Source organism: Neoarius graeffei, chromosome 6, assembly GCF_027579695.1.
Source record: "Neoarius graeffei isolate fNeoGra1 chromosome 6, fNeoGra1.pri, whole genome shotgun sequence".
Classification (NCBI taxonomy): domain Eukaryota; kingdom Metazoa; phylum Chordata; class Actinopteri; order Siluriformes; family Ariidae; genus Neoarius; species Neoarius graeffei.
This window is the reverse complement of record NC_083574.1, coordinates 54,190,745-54,214,486: the sequence shown is the minus strand read 5'-3', so window position 1 is coordinate 54,214,486 and position 23,742 is coordinate 54,190,745. Positions and strand designations below refer to the sequence as shown.

General features: G+C 47.0%; 1 protein-coding gene across 1 annotated transcript; it reads left to right on the top strand.

The window, feature by feature from the left end:
* Positions 1-373: 373 nt before the first annotated feature.
* On the top strand, positions 374-22,413 carry arl2bp (ADP-ribosylation factor-like 2 binding protein). Its single transcript, XM_060922957.1, has 7 exons — positions 374-498; positions 783-852; positions 969-1,030; positions 1,164-1,270; positions 1,365-1,450; positions 1,678-1,774; positions 20,896-22,413. Exons 1-7 carry the CDS (start codon positions 477-479, stop codon positions 21,001-21,003), a joined length of 552 nt encoding a protein of 183 aa, XP_060778940.1. The 5' UTR covers positions 374-476; the 3' UTR covers positions 21,004-22,413.
* Positions 22,414-23,742: the final 1,329 nt, after the last annotated feature.

The window sequence follows — 23,742 nt, the reverse complement described above, 5'->3', positions numbered from 1 at the left end:
CGCCTTTCGCCCGTAGTCAGCTGGGATAGGCTCCAGCTTGCCTGCGACCCTGTAGAAGGATAAAGCGACTAGAAATAATGAGATGAGATGAGTTTTGTGTAGTTTCCTAGGCAGAGACACGATCCGATGTGCGTGGTAATATGGCGGCCAGATGGCTTCATTCTGACTGTCCAATAAGCTATCCAGATATTTTAGTAGTGTTTGTGACATGACTAAAATGACAAGTACGTGTTTTGTACCAGTAGAGGGAGCCGAAACTGTACTAGTCTTTTCCTTCATACATTTGCTAACGTTTTAATATCAAAACAAAACCATAAAGTCGTATATATCGTTAAGCACTGGGAAGCGCGTGAGAGTCGGAACCTAAATAATTAGCTTTGTTCCTTACCGGAAGAATTTCATGGCGGTCCGTATTTTCCCGTTGCCTTGGCAACCAGAAACGAGCTAGCTGTAGTTGCGGTGCATTCTGTCGGGTTATGATGGACATTCAGGAGAGAGGTAAGGCAGCTAACTGTTTTTATTTATGCTTCCTGTGAACATCTTAAGAAGGAAAGTTACGGTAACTTCATTCGTAAAATGTTTGTGTTTAACATTTAATTTCGGGTCATCAATTTAATTTTATTTTAATTTTATTTTTACCAACTAGCTAGCTGACAAATTAGCATGAAGGTTGTCGAGATGTTAAGTAGCCAGCAGGTTATACTGTATTTATGCTGCTATTTTTAATAAGCGTAGCTTAAAGTTAAAAGAGTAAAGTTGTTCTAACCCTCCATATCTGTAAGATCTGATTACGAGAGAGGAGAATATTGCTGAGATGAGAGACTTGGATGAGGAAGAATTTGCTGTCTCAAAGTGAGTCTCTCTCTCTCTCTCTCTCTCTCTCTCTCTCATATTATGTCTTTATAGTCCTAAAAATGATGATGTCTAAAATGTACATTGTACCCTCATGTACATTGCTTCCTTTTAAGATCATCAGGGGTGGATGCATTGTTTGATACTATAATTGGGAACATTGAGGATATCATAATGGGTAAGTTCTGTAGACACTATCGTGCATGTTGCACTCCATTTAATTTTATTAAACTAAACATTATGTTATTATTGACGGAGAACATGCTGCTCTCTGTGTGCAAGCTGTAATTAAGATTAAAATCATTTTACAGAAGACGAATTCCAGAATCTTCAAAGATCGTTCATGGAGAAGTATTACCTGGAGTTTGATGACACCGAGGAGAATAAGCTCATTTATACATCCATTTTTAATGAATATGTAAGCTGTTTGATGTGAACTTGTTCATTAATTCTCTGGAGACAGTTCTTGTAATTAAGGAACTCGTTGTTGATGTTCGGGTATGCATCATCAGATTGAGCTCCTGGAGAAGTATCTGGAACAGCAACTGAAAGAGCGAATTCCTGGGTTTAACATGAATGACTTTACTCATACTCTGAAGTAAGTTTTTTTTTTTTTTTACATTTAATAAAACAAAACTTGGTTTCAATGTGAGAATGCTCTTCTTTCACTCATATCAACTACTAATTTGAAGGAAATGTCATGGTGTAGCCCAAATTCAAAATGAGCTGCACTGATGCACAGGATATCACATAATTTTTCCACATATTCTTATTGCATTATTTTTTAAACTTATACACTTTGTTTCTTCATCTTCACTCTCGAAGGCAACACAAAGAAGAAGTCTCAGGGGATATATTTGACATGCTGCTCACCTTTACAGACTTCATGGCCTTTAAAGAGATGTTCCTTGATTACAGAGCTGTAAGTACTTGTTTCATGTCGTCATTTCAGCTATATCTGATACATGCAGTGCTTTGCATAAGTATTCACACCCTTGAGCATTGTAGAGTGACTAATTGGGACTGTTGAATTGAATTGCCTTTATTGTCATTGTAAATGTCTTGTCTCGTCTTCATCTGCTTATCCGGGTCGCGGAGGCAACAGTCTGAGCATGGAAGCCCAAACTTCCCTTTCCCCAGACACCTTGGCCAGCTCCTCGGGGAGAACACCGAGGCGTTCCCAGGCCAGCCGAGAGACATAGTCCCTCCAGCGTGTCCTGGGTCTTCCTCGGGGCCTCCTCCCGGGGGGACATGCCTGGAACACGTCCCCAGGGAGGCATCCAGGAGGCATCCGAAAGAGATGTCCGAGCCACCTCAGCTGATTCCTCTCGATGTGGAGGAGCAGCGGCTCTACTCCGAGCTCCTCCCGAGTGACTGTGCTTCTCACCCTATCTCTAAGGGAGCGCCCAGCCACCCTGCGAAGGAAACTCATTTCGGCCGCTTGTATCCGTGATCTTGTTCTTTCGGTCATTACCCAAAGCTCATGACCATAGGTGAGAGTCGGAACGTAGATCGACCGGTAAATCGAGAGCTTCGCCTTTTGGCTCAGCTCGTTCTTCACCACGACGGACCAGTAAAGCGACCGCATCACTGCGGAGGCTGCACCGATCCGCCTGTCGATCTCACGCTCCATCCTTCCCTCACTCGTGAACAAGATCCCGAGATACTTAAACTCCTCCACTTGAGGCAGGACTTCTCCACCAACCTGGAGAGGGCAAGCCACCCTTTTCCGGTCGAGAACCATGGCCTCGGACTTGGAGGTGCTGATTCTCATCCCAGCCGCTTCACACTCGGCTGCAAACCGCCCCAGTGCATGCTGAAGGTCCTGGTTTGAAGAAGCCAACAGGACAACATCATCCGCAAAAAGCAGAGATGAAATCCTGTGGTTCCCAAACAGGATTCCTTCCGGCCCCTGGCTGCGCCTAGAAATTCTGTCCATAAAATTTATGAACAGAACCGGTGACAAAGGGCAGCCCTGCCAGAGTCCAACATGCACTGGGAACATGTCTGACTTACTGCCGGCAATGCGAACCAGACTCCTGCTCCGTTCGTACAGGGACCGGACAGCCCTTAGCAAAGAGCCCCGAACCCCATACTCCCGAAGCACCCCCCCACAGAATACCATGAAGGACACAGTCGAATGCCTTCTCCAGATCCACAAAGCACGTGTGGACTGGTTGGGCAAACTCCCATGAACCCTCGAGCACCCTATGAAGGGTATAGAGCTGGTCCAGTGTTCCGCGACAAGGACGAAAACCGCATTGTTCCTCCTGGATCCGAGGTTCGACTATCAGTCGAATTCTCCTCTCCAGTACCCTGGAGTAAACCTTCCCTGGGAGGCTGAGAAGTGTGATTCCCCTATAATTGGAGCAAACTCTCCGGTCCCCTTTCTTAGAAAGAGGGACCACTACCCCAGTCTGCCACTCCAGAGGCACTGTCCCTGACCGCCACGCAATGCTGCAGAGGCGTGTCAGCCAAGACAGCCTCACAACATCCAGAGACTTGAGATACTCAGGGCGGATCTCATCCACCCCCGATGCCTTGCCACCGAGGAGCTTGCAAACCACCTCAGTGACTTCGGCTTGGGTAATGGACGAGTCCACCTCTGAGTCATCAGCCTCCGTCTCCTCAATGGAAGACATGACGGTGGGATTGAGGAGATCCTCAATGTATTCCTTCCACTGCCCGACAATGTCCCCAGTCGAGGTCAACAGCTCCCCACCCGCACTGTAAACAGTGTTGGCAGAGTACTGCTTCCCCCTCCTGAGGCGCCGGACGGTTTGCCAGAATTTCTTCGAGGCTGACCGATAGTCCTTCTCCATGGCCTCCCCGAACTCCTCCCAGTTCCGAGTTTTTGCCTCTGCAACTGACCGAGCTGCGGCATGCCTGGCCTGCCGATACCTGTCAGCTGCCTCAGGAGTCCCAGAGGTCAACATAGCCCGGTAGGACTCCTTCTTCAGCTTGACGGCATCCCTTACTTCCGGTGTCCTCCACCGGGTTCGGGGATTGCTGCCACGACAGGCACCGGAGACCTTGCGGCCACAGCTCCAAACAGCTGCGTCTACAATGGAGGTAGAGAACATGGTCCACTCAGACTCAATGTCCCCCGCCTCCCTTGGAAGCTGGGAGAAGCTCTCCTGGAGGTGGGAGTTAAAGACCCCCCCGACAGAGTGCTCGGCCAGACGTTCCCAGCAGACCCTCACCATACGTTTGGGCCTGCCAGGTCTGTCCGGCTTCCTCCTCCTCCAGCGGATCCAACTCACCACCAGGTGGTGATCAGTTGACAGCTCAGCCCCTCTCTTCACCCGAGTGTCCAAGACATAGGGCTGGAGATCAGATGAAACGACAACAAAGTCGATCATCTACCTCCGACCTGAGGTGTCCTGGTGCCACGTGCATTTATGGACACCCCTATGCTCGAACATGGTGTTCGTTATGGACAAACCGTGACTAGCACAGAAGTCCAATAACAAAACACCACTCGGGTTCAGATTGGGGAGGCCGTTCCTCCCAACCACGCCCCTCCAGGTGTCACTGTCGTCGCCCACGTGAGTGTTGAAGTCCCCCAGTAGAACAATGGAGTCCCCAATCTGAGCACCTCTCAGTACCTCTCCCAGGGACTCCAAGAAGGCCGGATACTCTATACTGCTATTCGGCCCGTAGGCACAAACAACAGCAAGAGTCCTCTCCCCAGTCCGAAGGCGCAGAGAGGCGACCCTCTCGTTCACTGGGGTAAACTCCAACACATGGCGGTTGAGCTGGGGAGCTATAAGCAAGCCCACACCAGCCCGCCGCCGCTCACCATGGGTGATTCCAGAGAAGTGGAGAGTCCAGCCCCTCTCGAGGAGCTGGGTTCCAGAGCCCAAGCTGTGTGTGGAGGTGAGCCCGCCTATCTCTAGCCGGTACCTCTCAACCTCCCGCACAAGCTCAGGCTCTTCCCCCCCCAGCGAAGTGACATTCCATGTCCCAACAGCTAGCCGCTGTGTTCGGGGATCAGGTCATTGAGGCCCCTGCCTTTGACTGTCGCCCAGTCCACACTGCACCAGCCCCCTATGGCTACCTCTGTGGGTGGTGAACCCACAGGAGGTTGGGCCCACATCACCGCTTCAGGCCAGGCCCCGTGGGCAAAGGCCTGGCCACCAAGCACTCGCATACGAGCCCCAACCCCGGGCCTGGCTCCAGGGTGAGGCCCCGACTGCGCCATACTGGGTGACATCACGGTCCTTGATTGATTGATTGATTGATTCTCCATAAGGGTTTTGGTGAACTGCTCTTGGTCTGGCCTGTCACCTAGGACCTGTCTGCCTTGGGAGACCCTAACAGGGGCGTAATGCCCCCGACAACATAGCTCCTAGGATCATTCAAGCACACAAACCCCTCCACCACAATAAGGTGGCAGTTCTAGGAGGGGCATTGTAAATGTATACAACGAAATTAAAATTGCTTATTCATGTAATTGTCCATTGTAGAGGAAATTTGCAAAGTGGTGATTTTTAGAGAAGCGAGTTTTAGAAAAACACCGTCTATATAAGGAACATTGTTACAAGTATGTGTGTGTAGAGATAGTGTTGTTATTAATGGCACACACCCAGGGAAGGAACTCCAGGACAACAATCCCGGGCCAAATGCTCTGACCACCATCCATGAAGGGAAAAAAGAAAGCACCCGGGGCTGTATTAAAGTGTGTGCGTGTAAACAGGAAGCTCTGAGTGAAATGCACTGGTGTTCACTGTTTGGAAGCCTGCTTTCGCAAAAGTATAATAAAGTCAGATTTCTGTCTGCTTTCTTCTCATGAGTATCAAGGTGTTGATTTATTACTTTTCCTCCACACCATCAAACATTTGGCACCCTCTACATGAAGAGTTGATCAGCCACAGGAGCACATTCAGTAAACGGCTGATTCTTCCACGCTGCACAACTGAGAGACACAGGAAATCATTCCTACCTGCTGCAGTCAAGCTGTACAATGCCACTGTATAACTGTGGTACACTGTCTTACCATGTATACTGTATCCTTAACTCAGGTGACTTATCTGTGAAGATACTCAGTCATCCAGGTCATGCAATGTATGTACAGTATATAGGAATCATTGTATATAAAATCACTTCATTTTGTTTTTACTTCAGTTACTGAACTTATTTAAATTTATTTTATTTTTATTTATTCTTTTTTCAGACGATTTTATCTTCTATTTTTAGACATGTTTACTTCTTTGATTTAGGAGCTTGGTAGCAAATTTCAATTTCCCTCCGGGGATTAATAAAGTAATTCTGATTCTTATTCTGATTCTGAAGCAGTGCATGAAATGATGCAGCTACAGGTCAAGAGCTTGAGTTAAATTTCACAAATTGTCTTTTTCCAGTCTTCAGCTGCCTAGTTTCATGCAGTGCATTTTTATGCAAACTGATATTCCACTATGCCAATATTATTCAGGTTTTAGGAGCATTCTTTGCCCATGTATACCGTGCATTCGGAATATGCATCTTAGTCAGGGTTTTTATGGCAGTTTGCGACATACAGTCTCGTGCCTGTTTATTGTCAGCTCTGTACATTGTACATAAACTAACTAGACAATCGAAGTATGTACCGTACAGCTGGATGTAAATGGGAATGTTAGTGGAATATTCATTTTCATTAGCCATGTAAACAACTGAGTGGGAAAATTGTCTTTTTTGGAATAAGGACAAAAAACTGGAAATTTTGTGCATGTAAACATAGTGAGTGAGGCTGTGCCCACTATAGCCTCAGACTTCTGTTCTTGGCTGATAGGATTGGTCTCCTGCTGTTGTAGCCCTTCATTTCTGCTCTCCACGGTTGTAAAGATTATGATTATTTGGTTACTGTAGCCTTCCTGTTAGCTCCTCTGACCTCTCTTAAGTCTTTTCCACCCACAGAACTGCTGCTCACTGGACTTTTTTTTTTTTGCTACTTCCACAAATCTGTGTAAAAACCTGTAGACTTGTGCATGAAAATAGAAGATCAGAAGTTTCTGAAATACCCAATTCAGCCCTCTTAAAAATGCACCTGTTCACGGAAAGCCCAGGAGTTAGTTAGAGATCAAACCTCAACAAACTGCATCATGAAAATCAAGTGTGCAATCAGAATAAATCTGTGACAAAGTTCTGTAAAAGTATTCATCAGAATCAGAATTATATTGGCCAATTATGTTGACACACACAAGGAATTTGGTTCTGGCAGTGGGGGTCTCTCTAGGGGATGGGGGGTGAATATGTATATGTTATTTACCAGCTGGGAGGTCCGTATCGTGAAATACCGTGACCGAGGTCTTGAAAGTACTGACCGAGGTCCTCAAGGCCGAGGTCATGGTATTTCACCATATGGACCGACCTTAAGCTGGTAAATAACATATTTATTTTTTCTTTACCAAATTCTAACAGAAAACAAGAGCGCCCGAAAGGGAAAGCCGAGGCGAGCCGCCATTTTGAATCCTCATTCACGGCTATAATACAAATTGCTTCCTCCTCGGTATACAAGTGCACTTCCATGGCAGGAAAAAAAACTACATTTTGCCGCCTATGTAGTCCCCTATTTATACAAAATTGAGTCATTCAGGATTCAGCCATGTTTTTGCTTGGCATTAGCAACAGTTACAGTTTTTTAGCTTTCTCCTGAAATGCTTTCTTTTATTTCTTCTTCCTCAGGGTAGTAAAACTCACTTTTGCTGTGAACACTGTCGTTATCGCTATCCATGCTGTAAAATTAATGCTATTATGCTGAGAAATGCTGGCAAAAATTTATAAAATTTTTTGATAAAAATCTTGTAAATAAATCTCATAAAAAAGATAAATGTTGATAAAAATTGCTACTATGTTTGTTGTTGTTGTGAACGAGCAAGTTGCCAGAGGTCCGTAACCGGGGTCCATAACTGGGGTCCGTACCGTAGGATACGGACCCGCTCGCCAGCCAATCAGAACGCAAGATTTGATGAAAACCGCACCGCGAAAAAAATAATTAACAGTTATTCCATGAAATCGAATCATACATGAGCTGATAGTCGACGAGGCGCATGGCGCTGAGTCGGCTATAAGCCATGTACAATGAGATTGAGTGGAATAACTGTTTTATTCTATCCACATTCACTGGATTTTGAGAAACGGAGCATTTTTATTTTTATTATTGCAAATTCGATTAAAAAAAACTTTATACAAAACGTCCGACAAAGTCATTTCAGTTTAGAATGTAAACAAACCGGCAGTAGCAATGTGTGAAAAACGCGATAATAATAATGTAGCGCGTATCGAGTGTGGGTGGAGCACAGAGGACGGCAGGACAGCGTTTGGAGGCAGACAGGCGATTTATTTTTACAACTTTTCAGTATGATACCGTTCATTCATTCACACGCACACACTTGTCTGGTCCCGGGTTGCGCTCCCTCTCCTCTCTCTCTGCCTCCTTAAATAGGGAGCGGTTACTGGGAAAACACACACACAAACACAGGTTAATTATCCTCAGGTGTCGCGATTCTGCCACTCACCTTCCCCGGCTCCACCCTCCTGTCACAGACCGGCGCTTGACCACGCCCCCGCTGCCACAAATAATTATTGGAAAAAAAAAAGATATGTTTTTACCATCAAATACTTTTATTCCATATTTTGTTGCTTTTTTGTATTTTTTGGGGGCGTTTGTTCTTGAGTAGAGGTTTTATTTTTGTCCTTGGTTGGTTTGCAACACGCTCCACCATTTTGTTTTTCTCTACTCATGGTATATGAGCTGATAGCCTGGTCGTAGAGTAGCCAATCAGAGCACGCGATTGCTCATATCCAGTGAATGTGGATAGAATAAATGTATATGTAAGTTATGTATATGTAATATGAGAAAAATGTGTATATGAACGATAAAGACATTACCATTTCCGTTTCCGGTTGAGAGTACATCGTGCGCATTCTGGGTGCCGCTTCTCGCTGGAGGGATTTTTTTGTGTGTGTGTTTGTGTAGTTTGATGTTTGTTTTTGTTTGAGTGTCTTTGTCCACTGGTTGTGGTGTAGTTCTGGACCCAGTTTTGGGTGTCGGTTCCCTCCAGGCCTTGGTTCGCCATGGGTGATGCCTGTGCTCCTCGCTATGGACTGTAGTGAGCTCGTTGCTCATTTTAACATCGTGATTGTCCAGCGCTCTGTGCAGCAGTGCTTTAGTATTTGGCGTGATGTTCCGAGCGATATTGCTCGGTGGCATCGTGGCAGCTATGCAGGTGGTTTGGGGCATACCAGCGTTCTGCGTGGCGGTGCGTCTGTGCTCGCTTTGTGGAACCATGGCGTGGTGTTCCGATTGATGTTGCCCGGTGGCGGCGCAGCAGCTGTGCTGGTGGTGTGGGACTTCTTTTCATGCGCCTTTCGGTGGGACTGTGGCTGCTACACTATTGGAGTGACATCCTGACCCCTATTTGGTGGACTTTTTTTCCTCCTATAATTGTAAAGCGACCTTGGGTTTTGAGAAAGGCACTATATAAATTGAACTTATTATTATTATTACACGATATAATAAATATGCGATCTACAATAACTATTATATACAATATTGTAAGCGACCCTACGTGTGGGTGGAGCACAGAGGATGGCAGGACAGAGATCAAGTTTTATAAATTGGCTTTATTGCCACACTTTTCAGTCTAACAATAATTTTCACAGACACACACACAACCGGCGTCTGGTTCAGGGTTGAGCTCCTTCTGCTCTCGCTCTCCCTCCTGATATAGGGCGCAGTCACTGGGAAGACACACAAACAGGTTAATTGCTCTCAGGTGACGTGATTCTGCCACTTACCTTCCCTGACTCCGCCCTCCTGTCACAGACCGGCGCTTGACCACGCCCCCGCTGCCACATACCCCCACTGCCCGACTCAGGCCGGGCGGCCGTCCGGCCTGCAGCCGACTCCCCCCCCCCTTGACGGGAGAGGAAGTCCGCCACGACCATCTGCGCCCCCGGCCTGTGGACCACCTTGAAATTAAAGGGTTGGAGCGCTAGATACCAACGGGTGATCTGCGCGTTGGCATCTTTCATGCGGTGGAGCCACTGGAGGGGCGCGTGGTCCGAACAGAGGGTGAAAGGGCGCCCCAGCAGGTAGTACCGGAGGGCGAGAACCGCCCACTTGATGGCCAGACACTCTTTCTCTATGGTGCTGTAGCGCCCCTCATGCACCGACAGCTTCCTGCTGATATACAGGACAGGGCGGTCCTCCCCCTCCACCTCCTGGGACAAAACCGCCCCCAGCCCTCTGTCCGACGCATCGGTCTGCAACATAAAAGGGAGAGAAAAGTCAGGGGAGTGTAGAAGTGGCCCCCCACACAGTGCAGCCTTTACCTCTGAGAAAGCCCGCTGGCACTGCTCCGTCCACTGGACCGGATCTGGTGCCCCCTTTTTAGTGAGATCAGTCAGCGGGCTGGTGACGTCCGAATAATTAGGTATAAACCTGCGATAATAGCCAGCCAGCCCCAGGAACTGTCTCACCCCCTTTTTGGTCTTGGGCCTCGGGCAGGCCGCAATTGCTGCCGTCTTATTAATTTGGGGACGCACCTGCCCGTTGCCCAAGTGGAAGCCCAGATACCGTACTTCCACCCGCCCAATCGCACACTTCTTTGGGTTGGCTGTGAGCCCCGCTCGCCTCAGTGACCTAAGGATGGCCCTCAGATGTTCGAGGTGCCGCTGCCAGTCATTGCTATAGATGATTATGTCATCTAAATATGCTGCCGCATACGTGGCGTGAGGGCGGAGGACTCTGTCCATCAGCCGCTGAAATGTCGCGGGCGCCCCAAACAGCCCAAACGGAAGGGTGATGAATTGGTGTAAACCAAACGGTGTGGAAAAGGCCGTTTTTTCTCGGGATAGTGGAGTCAAGGGGATCTGCCAATATCCCTTCGTCAAATCCAGTGTCGAATAAAAGCGAGCAGTGCCGAGTCGATCGAGCAACTCATCAATACGAGGCATTGGGTACGCGTCGAATTTAGACACCGCGTTGACTTTTCTATAGTCCACACAGAACCGGACCGACCCGTCGGCCTTGGGTACCAAGACCACCGGGCTGCTCCAGTCACTGTAGGACTCCTCGACGATGCCCATTTCGAGCATGGTCTGAAGTTCTTCCCGAACCACCTTTTTTTTGTGTTCGGGTAGCCTGTAAGGGCGGCTACGCACTACCACCCCCGGGGGCGTCTCTATGTGGTGCTCTATGAGGTTAGTGCGACCGGACAGGGGCGAGAACACATCCGAAAACTCGGTCTGCAACTGGGCGACCTCCGTGAGTTGGGTCGGGGAGAGGTGGTCTCCACAGGGGACCGGAGAGGTACGTGATGCCAATGTCCCTTTTTGAACCTCCGGCCCCAGCTCCGCCTTCTCTGGAACTACCAACACCAACGCCACGGGGACCTCCTCGTTCCAGAGTTTAAGCAGGTTGAGGTGGTAAATCTGTAGCGCCCCACCCCTGTCCGTTTGCCTCACCTCATAGCCGACGTCCCCGACTCGCCGTGTGACCTCAAAGGGTCCTTGCCACTTGGCGATCAATTTGGAGCTCGACGTGGGCAACAGTACGAGTACCTTATCTCCCGGAGTGAACTCTCTAAGGCGCATACCCTTGTTGTACAGGCGGGCTTGCCGTTCCTGGGCCTGCCGCAAATTCTCCTGAGTTAGGTGGGTGAGCGTGTGGAGTTTTGCGCGCAGGTCCATAACGTACTGAATTTCGTTCTTACTTTGTGAAGGTCCCTCCTCCCAATTTTCCCGCAGCACGTCCAGGATGCCGCACGGCTTACGCCCATATAATAATTCAAACGGGGAGAACCCCGTGGAGGCTTGGGGGACCTCTCGCACTGAGAACAGCAAGGGTTCGAGCCACTTATCCCAGTTACGTGCGTCCTCACTTACGAATTTTTTAATAATATTTTTGAGGGTGCGGTTGAATCGTTCCACTAAACCGTCCGTTTGTGGGTGATACACGCTGGTGCGGATCGGCTTAATCCCCAATAACCCATACAGTTCGCGCAGTGTTCGTGACATAAACATAGTGCCTTGATCAGTCAGAATCTCTTTCGGGATTCCAACTCGGGAGATGACGCGGAAGAGTGCCTCGGCAATACTGCGTGCTGAGATATTGCGCAGAGGCACTGCTTCCGGATATCGCGTTGCATAGTCCACCAGAACTAATATAAAGCGGTACCCTCGTGCTGACCGATCTAATGGCCCGACGAGATCCATCCCAATTCTCTCAAACGGGGTCTCGATTAACGGTAGAGGGCGCAAAGGCGCTTTTGGAATGGCCGCTGGGTTTACTAACTGGCATTCGCGGCATGCCGTACACCACCTACGGACATCGCCGCGAATCCCCGGCCAATAGAAACGGGCCATTATTCGGGCTAGTGTTTTATCCTGCCCCAAGTGTCCGGCCATGGGATTAAAGTGAGCCGCCTGGAATACCAATTCCCGGCGGCTCCTCGGAATTAAAAGCTGCGTGACTCGCTCTTTAGTTTGAGTGTCCTGCGTCACTCGGTATAATCTATCCTTCATAATCGCGAAGTAGGGGAAGGACGGGGTGGCGTTCGGCTGGAGCGTTTGACCATCGATTACTCTCACTTGGTCAAACGCATGCCGCAGAGTCTCATCTCGCAACTGCTCTAATGGGAAATCCGCGAGGGATTCCCCAAGAGAGAGAGGAGGAGCTGGCGGCTCCTCACTCTGACGCGGAGATGACGTAGACGGCTCTGTGACAGCTGCTCCCGCCAAAGCGACACCGGGACCTCCCCCTGTCAAATGGCAGGACCCACTCTCGACTAGGCGTGTCATTAAACCCCGACATCCCGGCCAATCAGTCCCCAAAATTAGAGAGTGGGTAAGGCGAGGATTAACCACCGCCTTCACTATAAATTTTTCCCCTCTGAAAATAATGTGGACCGACACCAAAGGGTAGCTGTGAACATCCCCGTGCACACATAACACCTTCACCCCTTGTGCTCCCCCCAATGCCTCGTTTTGAACCAGGCTTTGGCGAATTGAGGTCTGATTACAACCAGAATCCACCAACGCCTGATATGTAGCCCCTTGGATACTCACCGGTATGCGATACGCTCCGGCCCGATCGAGGGCGGCCTCTGGCGCGTCGGGGATCCGAACCACCGCGCCCACTTCCATTGCCGTGCACTGCTGTCGAAGGTGGCCCGGCTCCCCGCAGCGCCAGCAAACCGGCCTGGGCTTTCCCTCTGCACCGGTGATCTGGGGCTCACTCACCTGAGGTGGGGGAGAGACAGACACAGAAGGGAGAAACGGGAGGGCACCGCGGGTGCGGCGGGCCGGTTGGGGGGGTGCCGGCCCCCGCCTCCGCGGAGGGGGAATGGGGCGAGGACAGGACACAGGAGGAGGGGGAGAGAGAGAGAGAGAGAAGAGGAGAGAAGAGAAGATGCCATGTGCTGTCCTGCCGCTGGGACAGCCGCCAGATGATCCTCCGCCAGCTCGACTGCCTGATCCAGCGACGCCGGGCGGTGGCACTGGACCCACTCCGCGGTTCCGGCTGGTAAGCGGGCGATGAACTGTTCCAGTACCACCTGGTCGACGATTCCCTCGGCGTCGTGATCGTTGGCCCTCAGCCACCGCCAGCAGGCGTCCCGGAGCTGCTGGCCGAACGCGAACGGCCGGCCGACTTCCTCCAGTCGCAGCGCGCGGAAGCGCTGGCGCTGTTGCTCCGGTGTGCGCCCCACGCGCTGGAGGACGGCCCGGCGGAGGTCCGCGTAGGCCAGCCGGCGGTCGGCGGGGAGCTGTAGCGCGGCTAGCTGTGCCTCTCCCGTGAGCAGGGGGAGGAGGCGCGCCGCGCGCTGCTCCATCGGCCACCCCGAGGCTTCGGCGACCTGTTCAAACAACGTGATGAACGCCTCGGGGTCGTCCTGCGGGCCCATCTTGGTGACAATGAGGGGAGACGGGCCCGCGGCCGGAGCGCTGGTGGACCCCGCCGACGCGAGGAGATGCCGGAACGCCTCGCGATCTTCCTGCTGGGCCAGCACCAGGGCTTCGAAGCGCTGCTCCTGCTCCTTTCGGAGCGTGACGAGTGCCTGGTGCTGGCTTTGCTGAGCTGTGGCGAGGGCGTGGACCAGATCGGCGAACGGGGAGGATTCCATGGTGCTGCTGGTTTGGTGCTCCACTGTCCCAGGTTTCAGCACCACTGTAAGCGACCCTACGTGTGGGTGGAGCACAGAGGACGGCAGGACAGAGATCAAGTTTTATAAATTGGCTTTATTGCCACACTTTTCAGTCTAACAATAATTTTCACAGACACACACACAGCCGGCGTCCGGTTCAGGGTTGAGCTCCTTCTGCTCTCGCTCTCCCTCCTGATATAGGGCGCAGTCACTGGGAAGACACACAAACAGGTTAATTGCTCTCAGGTGACGTGATTCTGCCACTTACCTTCCCTGACTCCGCCCTCCTGTCACAGACCGGCGCTTGACCACGCCCCTGCTGCCACAAATATATATAATATACAATATCTATATTATATACAGTGCCTTGAAAAAGTATTCATACCCCTTGAACTTTTTCACATTTTTCCACCTTACAACCATGAATTTAAAAGTTTTTTATTGAGATTTTATGTGATTGACCAACACAGAGTAGCACATAATTGTGAAGTGAAACAAAAATGATAAATGGTCTTCAAAATTTTAAACAAATAAAAATCTGAAAAATGTGGTGTGCATTAGTATTCAGCCCCCTGTCCTCTGATACCTCTAAATACAATCCAGTGCAATCAATTGCCTTCAGAAGTCATCTAATTAGTTAATAGAGTCCTACTGTGTGTAATTTACTCTCAGCATAAATACACTTGTTCTGTGAAGGCCTCAGTGGTTTGTTAGAAAACACTGAAGAACAAACAGCATCATGAAGACCAAAGAACTCACCAGACAGGTCAGGGATAAAGTTCTGGAGAAGTTTAAAGCAGGGTTAGGTTATAAAAAAATATCCCAAGCTCTGAACATCTCAAGAAGCACTGTTCAATCCATCATTCAAAAATGGAAAAAGTATGGCACAACTGCGAACCTACCAAGACATGGCCGTCCACCTAAACTGACAGAGCGAGCAAGGAGAGCACTGGTCAGAGAAGCAGCCAAGAGGCCCATGATCACTCTGGAGGAGCTGCAGAAATCCACAGCTCAGGTGGGAGAATCTGTGCACAGGACAACTATAAGTCGTACACTCCACAAATCTGGCCTTTTTGGAAGAGTGTCAAGAAGAAAGCTATTGTTGAAAGACAGGCATAAGAAGTCCTGTTTGCAGTTTGCCAGAAGCCATGTAGGGGACACAGCAAACATGTGGAAGAAGGTGCTTTGGTCAGATGAGACCAAAGTTGAACTTTTGGGCCTAAATGCAAAGCGCTATGTGTGGCGGAAAACTAACACTGCTCATCACCCTGCACACACCATCCCCACTGTGAAACATGGTGGTGGCAGCATCATGCTATGGGGATGATTTTCTTCAGTAGGGACAGGGAAGCTGGTCAGAGTTGATGGGAAGATGGATGGAGCTAAATACAGGGCAATCCTGGAAGAAAACCTGTTGGAGGCTGCAAAAGACTTGAGACTGGGAAGGAGATTCACCTTCCTGCAAGACAATGACCCTAAACATACAGCCAGAGCTACAATGGAATGGTTTAGATCAAAGAATATTCATGTGTTAGAATGGTCCAGTCAAAGTCCAGACCTAAATCCCATTGAGCATCTGTGGCAAGACTTGAAAATTGCTGTTCACAGACGCTCTCCATCCAATCTGGCTGAGCTTGAGCTATTTTGCAAAGAAGAATGGGCAAAAATTTCAGTGTCTAGATGTGCAAAGCTGGTAGAGACATACCACAAAAGACTTGCAGCTGTAATTGCAGCAAAAGGTGGCTCTACAAAGTATTGACGCAGGGGGGCTGAATACTAATGCACACCACATTTTTCAGATTTTTATTTGTTTAAAATTTTGAAGACCATTTATCATTTTTGTTTCACTTCACAATTATGTGCTACTCTGTGTTGGTCTATCACATAAAATCTCAATAAAAAACTTTTAAGTTCGTGGTTGTAAGGTGGAAAAATGTGAAAAAGTTCAAGGGGCATGAATACTTTTTCAAGGCACTGTACAATATATCTAAAATATCTGAATTATACAATATTTATCAATAATCTAAATATCTATAATATAATATCTATAATATACAATATCTATAATATATTATGCATAAAAGTATATCAATAATATACAATATAATATACAGTATACATTATAAATATGTATGCTATCAACAATATAAGCAGTACACCATATACAGACCATGTGTAGGATATTTACAGACAATGCACAATATACTAAAAATATACACAACAGTCATTGTACACAGAGTGCAGTGAGGTAGTGCAAACAGGTGTATGTTACAGGAGGTACAAGTGGTACAATAGTATAATGGCAAGGATGGTTCAGGTTAGATATTTATGACGTTGATCTCATGGGGAAAGAAGCTGCTCCGATGTCTGGTGGTTCTAGTTTGCAGTGCTCTATAGCACCTGCTGGAGGAGGAGTTGGAAAAGGTTGTGACCAGGGTGTGAAGAGTCCTTTATTATTTTCTCTGCCCGCTTCCTGGTTTGTGAAATGTACAAATCCTGGAGGCTGGGCAGCGAGCACCGATAATCCTTTCTGCTGAGCTTACTGTTCGCTGCAGTCTGTTCCTGTCCTGTTTTGTGGCTGCTCCAAACCAACTAGTGATGGTTGTGCACAGGACTGATTCAATGACAGCGGTGTAGAACTGTGTCAGCAGCTCCTGTGACAGGCCATACTTCCTGAGTTGCTGCAGAAAGTACATCCTCTGCTGGGCTTTTTTTAAGGATGGAGATGATGTTGGAGTCCCACTTAAAGTCTTGTGAGGTAGTAGTTCCCAGGAACTTGAAAGTCTCCACAGTTGACACAGGAATGCTGGATATTGTCAGGGGGCTGCACCAGAGCACCAATTGTTTGACCTCCCACGTGTATGCAGACTTGTCGCCATCTTGGATGAGGCTTATGACGGTAGTGTTGTCTGCAAATTTCAGGAGTTTTACAGTTGGGTCCATGGAGGTGCAATCATTGATGTAAAGGGAAAAGAGCAGTAGGGAGAGGACACATCCCTGAGGAGCACCAGTGCTGATTGACCGCATGCCGGAAGTGACTTCCCCCAACCTTAATTGCTGTTCCCTGCCTGTCAGGAAGCTGGTGATCCACTGACATATGGCAGATGAGACATTGAGCTGGGACAGTTTGGAGAAGAGGATTTCTGGAATTATGGTGTTGAACGCTGAAGTCTACGAACAGGATTCTTGCATAGGTCCCTGGGCAGTCAAGATATTGCAGGATGTAGTGCAGTTCATTAGGGTTTGGTTATTAAGAAAAATTTAACATTGAACCTCCCAAATAGCACGAGTTAAATCTTTTAATTAAAAGGGTCAGAAAAGACTAGTTAGACAAGCAACCAAGAAGCCAAGGGTCACCCAGTTCAATCTATTTCAGATCCAGATTGTAACACAAATACATGTGTGGCAGCGGGGGCGTGGTCAAGCGCCGGTCTGTGACCAGAGGGCGGAGTCAGGGAAGGTAAGTAGCAGAATCACTACACCTGATGTCAATTAACCTATGTTTGTGTCTTCCCAGTGACCGCGCCCTATAAAAAGAAAGAGAGAGCAGAGGAAGGGAGCTCTCTCTCCCCAGCCAGATGACTTGTGTGTGGGTGTGCGTGCATGGCTGAGAGAGTGTCGTTTGCATCTGAAAAGAGCAAAAATAAACAGTGATTGAACTTTATTCTGGCCTGCCGTCTTTCTGTGCTCCTCCCCCTCCTACGAACTGCCACAGTGGTGCCGAAACCCAGGACCGAGCACAGGAAAAGAACAGCCCCATGGAGTCCTCCCCCTTCGCAGACCTGGTCCACGCCCTCGCCACGGCCCAGCAGAGCCAGCACCAGGCGCTAGTCACCCTCCGGAAGGAGCAAGGGCACCGGTTCGAGGCCCTGGTGCTGGCGCTGGTGCTGGTCCTGGTGCTGTGTTTGTGTCTTCCCAGTGTCACTGGGAAGACACAAACACAGGTTAATTGACATCAGGTGTAGTGATTCTGCCACTTACCTTCCCTGACTCCGCCCTCCGGTCACAGACCGGCACTTGACCACGCCCCCGCTGCCACAATGAGCAAATATTCATAGGCGTGAAAACTAATGCAATGCAATCTATAACATCTTTGTTTGCCAAAGGATGGCACAGTGATGTAGTGGTTAGCACTATTGCCTCACAGCAAGAAAGTTCTGGGTTTCGAGCCCAGCAGCCGATGGGGGGCTTTCTGTGCAGAGTTTGCATGTTCTCCCCGTGTCTGCGTGGGTTTCCTCCGGGTGCTTCGGTTTCCCCCCACAGTCCAAAGGCATGTGGTTAGGTTAACATGTGGTGGCCTTAGGCTGAGGTGCCCTTGAGCAAGGCATCTACCCCCCAACTGCTCCCCAGGCGCTGCTAGCATGGCTGCCCACTGCTCTGGATACGTGTGTGTGCTCATTGCTCACGTGTGTGTGCATGTGTGTGTTCACTGCTTCAGATGGATTAAATGCAGAGAGGAATTTCACAAGTGTACATGTGATGAATAAAGTTGTTGTTCTTCTTCTTCTTAAATACACCGATATTGACTGTTGTGTCCTTTTGCTCCAATTTATATGTGTGTGTGTGTGTGTGTGTGTGTACGTGTATGTGTATATATACCTGTGAGTGTTTAGTCTATATCTATTTCTTATCTAGAGTGTTTATACTGTTTATATTGTTTATTTCAGTTATTCTATTTTTATTTATTGCATTGCCTGTTTGCACCGTGGGTCAGAGAGGACTGAAATTTCATCTGTGCTGTATGTCAAGCATGTATAGCATATTTGACAATAAAGTTGACTTGACTTGACTTGACTATTGTGTAGGTCTTTGTGGTGCTCTTAAAACAGCTCTGACCCATCAAGTCATAGAAACCTCTGAAACTTTTGAAGGTGTGCTTTGGAATCTGGCACCAAGACGTTAGCAGCAGACTCACAGATGCTCAATCAGATTGAGATCTTGGGAATTTGGAGACCAAGTCAACATCTTGAACTCTTTGCCATGTTCCTCAAACCATTTCTGAACAATTTTTGCAGTATGGCAGGGCACATTATCCTGCTGAAAGAGGCCGCTGACATTAGGGAATAGTGTTGCCATGAAGGGGTGTATTTGGTCTGCAGCAATGTTTAGATAGGATGTATGTGTAAAAGTAACATCCACATGAGTGTCAGGACCCAAGGTTTCTCAGCAGGACATTGTCTGGAGCATCACACTGTCTTGCCTTCTTCCCGAGTGCATCCTGGTGCCATCTCTTCCCCAGATAAGTAATGCACACACTTGGTCTTTCTATCATGGCCAGCATGGTGGTGTAGTGGTTAGCACTGTCACCTCACAGCAAGAAGGTTCTGGGTTTGAGGCCAGTGGCCGACGGGGGCCTTTCTGTGTGCAGTTTGCATGTCTGCGTGGGTTTCCTCTGGGTGCTCCGGTTTCCCCCACAATTCAAAGACATGCCATTGGGTTAACATGGGGCAGCCTTGGGCTGAAGTGCCCTTGAGCAAGGCACCCAACCCCCAACTGCTCCCTGGGCACTGTAGCATGGCTGCCCACTGCTCTGGGTATGTGTGTGCTCATTGCTCGTGTGTGCATGTGTGTGTTCACTGCTTCAGATGGGTTAAATGCAGAGAGGAATTTCACAAGTGTATGTGTGATAAGTAAAGTTGTTTTTGTTCTTCAATGTTCCTCAAATAAAGATAGGAAGGGATATTTCACCCTTGATGGTGCGTAAAATCATTAAACAATTCAAGGAATCTGGAGGAATTTTGGTGCATAAATGATCTCCGATCCCTCAGATGGCACTGGATCAAGAGCGCTCATTCATCTACAGCTAATATATCCACATGGGCTCCGGATTACTTTGGCAAACCTTTGTCAAGCACTACAACACCATAGTGCTTCCACAATACGTAATTACATCCACAAATGCCAGTTAAAACTTTACTATGCAAAAAGGAAGCCTTGTGCTAACTCTGTCTAGAAGCGCCATCAACTTCTCTGGGCTTGGTGGCATCTGGGATGGACCATCACACAGTGGAAATGTGTATTGTGGTCAGACGAATTAGTTTTCCAGGTCTTTTTTGGAAGAAATGGACACCATGTGCTCCAGACCAAAGACGAAAAGGACCATCCAAACTGTTACAAGCAACAAGTCCAAAAGCCAGGGTCTGTCATGATATGAGATTGTGTCAGTATCCTTGGCAAAGGTAATTTGCACTTCTGTGATTGCAGCATGAATGCAGAATAGTACTTTTTAAGATTTTGGAGCCACACATTCTGCCTTCAAGATGACAGCTTTTTCCAGGGATATTTCAACAAGACAATGCAAAACCACATTCTGCACACATTACAAAGGCATGGCTGTGGAAGAAGAAGGTGCCTGTTCCCTCTGTCGCCAATAAAGAATGTGTGGTGAATTTTGAAACGAAAAATGACAACGACGACCTCGTACTGTTGCACACCATAAGACCTGTTTGCAGGAAGGTTGGAACAAAAAAAATGCTTGAAATGGTTCATCACTTTATGTCCTCAGTCCCTAAACATATTTTAAGTCTTGTGAGAAGAAATGGCAACATTATGAAATGGTAACTGCTTTACTGTCCCAATTATTTTTGAAACGTGTTGCAAGAATTTAAATTGAAATGTGTTTATTTTGAAAAAACAATAAAATTCATGAGGTAAAATATCAAATAATGTGTTGCTGTGTTGTTTTGAATGCCATGCAGGTCAAAGTTTGTTTACAAGTAATCTTTTTCAGTTGTACTTTCAATTTCAACATACTGTCCCAACTTTTTCTGATTTAGGATTGTAGTATGCTGTAACACAGCAATAGATTTAAATGAACACACAAGATGTTCATGATTATAACTTGCATGAAAGAAAGTTCTTCTCGATGTTATCTTCTGGAGCATTTACAGATTTGACCTTCTTCTTCATTGTGCAGGAGCAAGAAGGAAGAGGGCTGGACCTAAGCACTGGCCTGGTGGTGAGGTCATTGAGATCGTCCACTTCTACAGCAATCACTTCCGCGACAGGATCAGATTCTTTCTAAACCAAGGAGCACCTCATCACCCACGTCATTTTATAATTTCCTCAGCCTGTCCAGCGATGTCAGGGCTCGACATTAACCGTAGTCCTACTCTCCAGGACAACCAAATGTTTGGTCCAGACAAGTCAAAACTGCATCTGCCTGTCCGACGGGACAAGTTGAATATTTGTTGAAAATCACCATTTTAATAGTAATTATTCAAGAGTTACATCAATAAAGTTCCAACAAAACTAGTTCAATCACCTCGCTCTAGCCGTGTTATTGTTTATGAAATTCTGGGGAAGCAGAGTATAGCAGGTGCGTAATAACCACGTCATAATATCTAATTATAGATTATTAGACTTTGAATTCACTGAAATCAGAGAAATGGTGATCAGATACCTCAATAAAATAAATATCTGTGGTGAAATACATAGTAATAACAAGGTTGTGGTCAGGACAAATGAAAAATCTTGTTGGCTGTCTGACTGGACAAATGGATTAAAAGGTTAATATTGAGCCCTGGATGTAGTTTTTTTTTATTTTAAATCCGTGTTCTGGAGCCTAGTTTGCTGCCATATTAGTTTAATCACTGGGACCATGAGTTTGCTTTTGTTTAATATTTAAACTTGATGTGAATAGTTCCTTCTTTAAAGTGTACGGTAGCTCCTCACACAGTGTTTTGAAGGTTTACTCAGAGATTCAGATTTTCTTTCTCTCCTCTCTGTGATATTGTGTTACAATACTGCTATTTACAGGTGAATGTGGTACCTGCACTCTAAAAAATAATGGGGCCAGTACCGGTTCTTCAGGGCGATGCCATAGAAGAACCTTTTTCAGGGCTTCAAAGAACCGTTCATGCAACAGTTCTTTAAAGAACCATTTAAACCATTTGTTTGAGCAGTGAAGACAGATTTGTGTAAACATAGCCTATGTGCATTGACCAGCAAATGGTAAGAGAATGCCAGGATCTGAAGAACCATTTCCAATGTGAAGAACCTTTCGTATAATGTAATGGTTCATCACAGAGTTTTGACTCTCCATGGAACCATCCAGAGATTTGAAGAACCACTGAAGCACCTTTATTTTTTAGAGTGTGCTGTAGAAATAGCAGTGTGTGTGTGTGTGTGTGTGTGTGTGTTTTCTACTGTCTGATGGAAACTAGCATTTGAAATATATTTGACTTTCATATCTTGCTCGGTTAACAAGAAGTGTTTACTTATATCGACTCATCCCTCATCAATCAAAGGGACCATGAAAATAAATAAGTGCTCCCTGTATAGAAAGTACCATGTACCATGCCTTCACTGGAAGAGTTTATGATAAAGTTATGAAAATCTTTAGAACTTTTATACATAATTTAATCTCATGGTTCTGTAAATTTATAGATTTCTACTCCCATTTTTATCCAGTTCAATTTGTAGACAAATCCTGTGTGTGAGATATATTTTTTTCATACAAACTTTGTTATTGATTTCTATTTTATGACTTCTACATTACTGAATCAGTACAAAAACATTTTAGAGTTCCAAACATACATTTTCCAGCACAAATTTGACAGAAAATAAATGTTTGTATCTGAGCAGCATATTTAGAAGAGACCACATTTCAGATTAAAAACGAAAATGTAATGAAGGCTACTGGTTTTTGCTGCAAAATGAAGAAGCAAAGAAAACCCAGTCCTCAGAGTTAGGGAACATTTGTCAGAGCAGAAGGAAGCAAGTTTTCTTCCAGGATAACCAGGTACATGGCTTGATGCATGTGTCCTTCATGAATAAAAATCTGCCCCATTCCAGCCTTGCTGAAACACCCCCAGATCATCACCAGTCCTCCACCAAATTTCACAATGGGTGTGAGACACTGTGGCTTGTAGGCCTCTCCAGGTCTCCGTCTAACCATTAGATGACCAGGTGATGGGGGGAAAAGCTGAAAATTGGACTCATCAGAGAAGATGACCTTCCTCCAGTCCTCTAAAGTCCAATCCTCAGCCTGGCACTTCTTTGCTTCTCATTGATGAAGGACTTTTTTTTCTAGCTTTGCGTGACTTCAACCCCGCCCGGAGGGGCCTGTTTTGAACTGTCTTTGCTATGCATTTAACCCCAGCTGCCATTTGCCGTTTTTTTTAATAGGTCACTTGATGTCATCCTACGGTTGTTGAGTGACGTTCGAAGGAGTTGACGATCATCCCGGTCAGTGGAGAGTCGTTTTTGCCCTCTGCCAGTCTGTAACTTTGTTGTCCCCAATGTCTGCTGTTTGACCTTGTTCTTATGAACTGCCATCTTTGAAATTTTGAGGATGGAAGCAACCTGATGCTTGCTGGATCCCTCTGCCAGTAAAGCCAGAATTGAACATTTTGTTTTCTCACTCGAAACTTTTCTTTTTAACTCTTTTGGCATGATGAATAGATATTTTTGTATTCCAATTAAATTTACGGTACTACTAGCACTGTTTTTGCCATCCAAACTGGTCCTATTGCAAGAAGATAGTGATGACCACAGCAGTGGTTTTTATACTTTTCCTCATTAAATAAGATTTGGTTCTGGTAATCACATAATCAGTAGCTCATTAAGTAAAATGAGGTGTGCATGTGTTGGAATTCCAGCACAGACACTGGAATGAAATGGATGCCATACATAGAAATGCTGACTTTAAAAAATACCTGAAATGGTCTCTCAATTTTTTCCAGAGCTCTCTCTGTGTGTGTGTGTGTGTGTGTGTGTGTGTGTGTGTGTGTGTGTATACACTATATTGCCAAAAGTATTT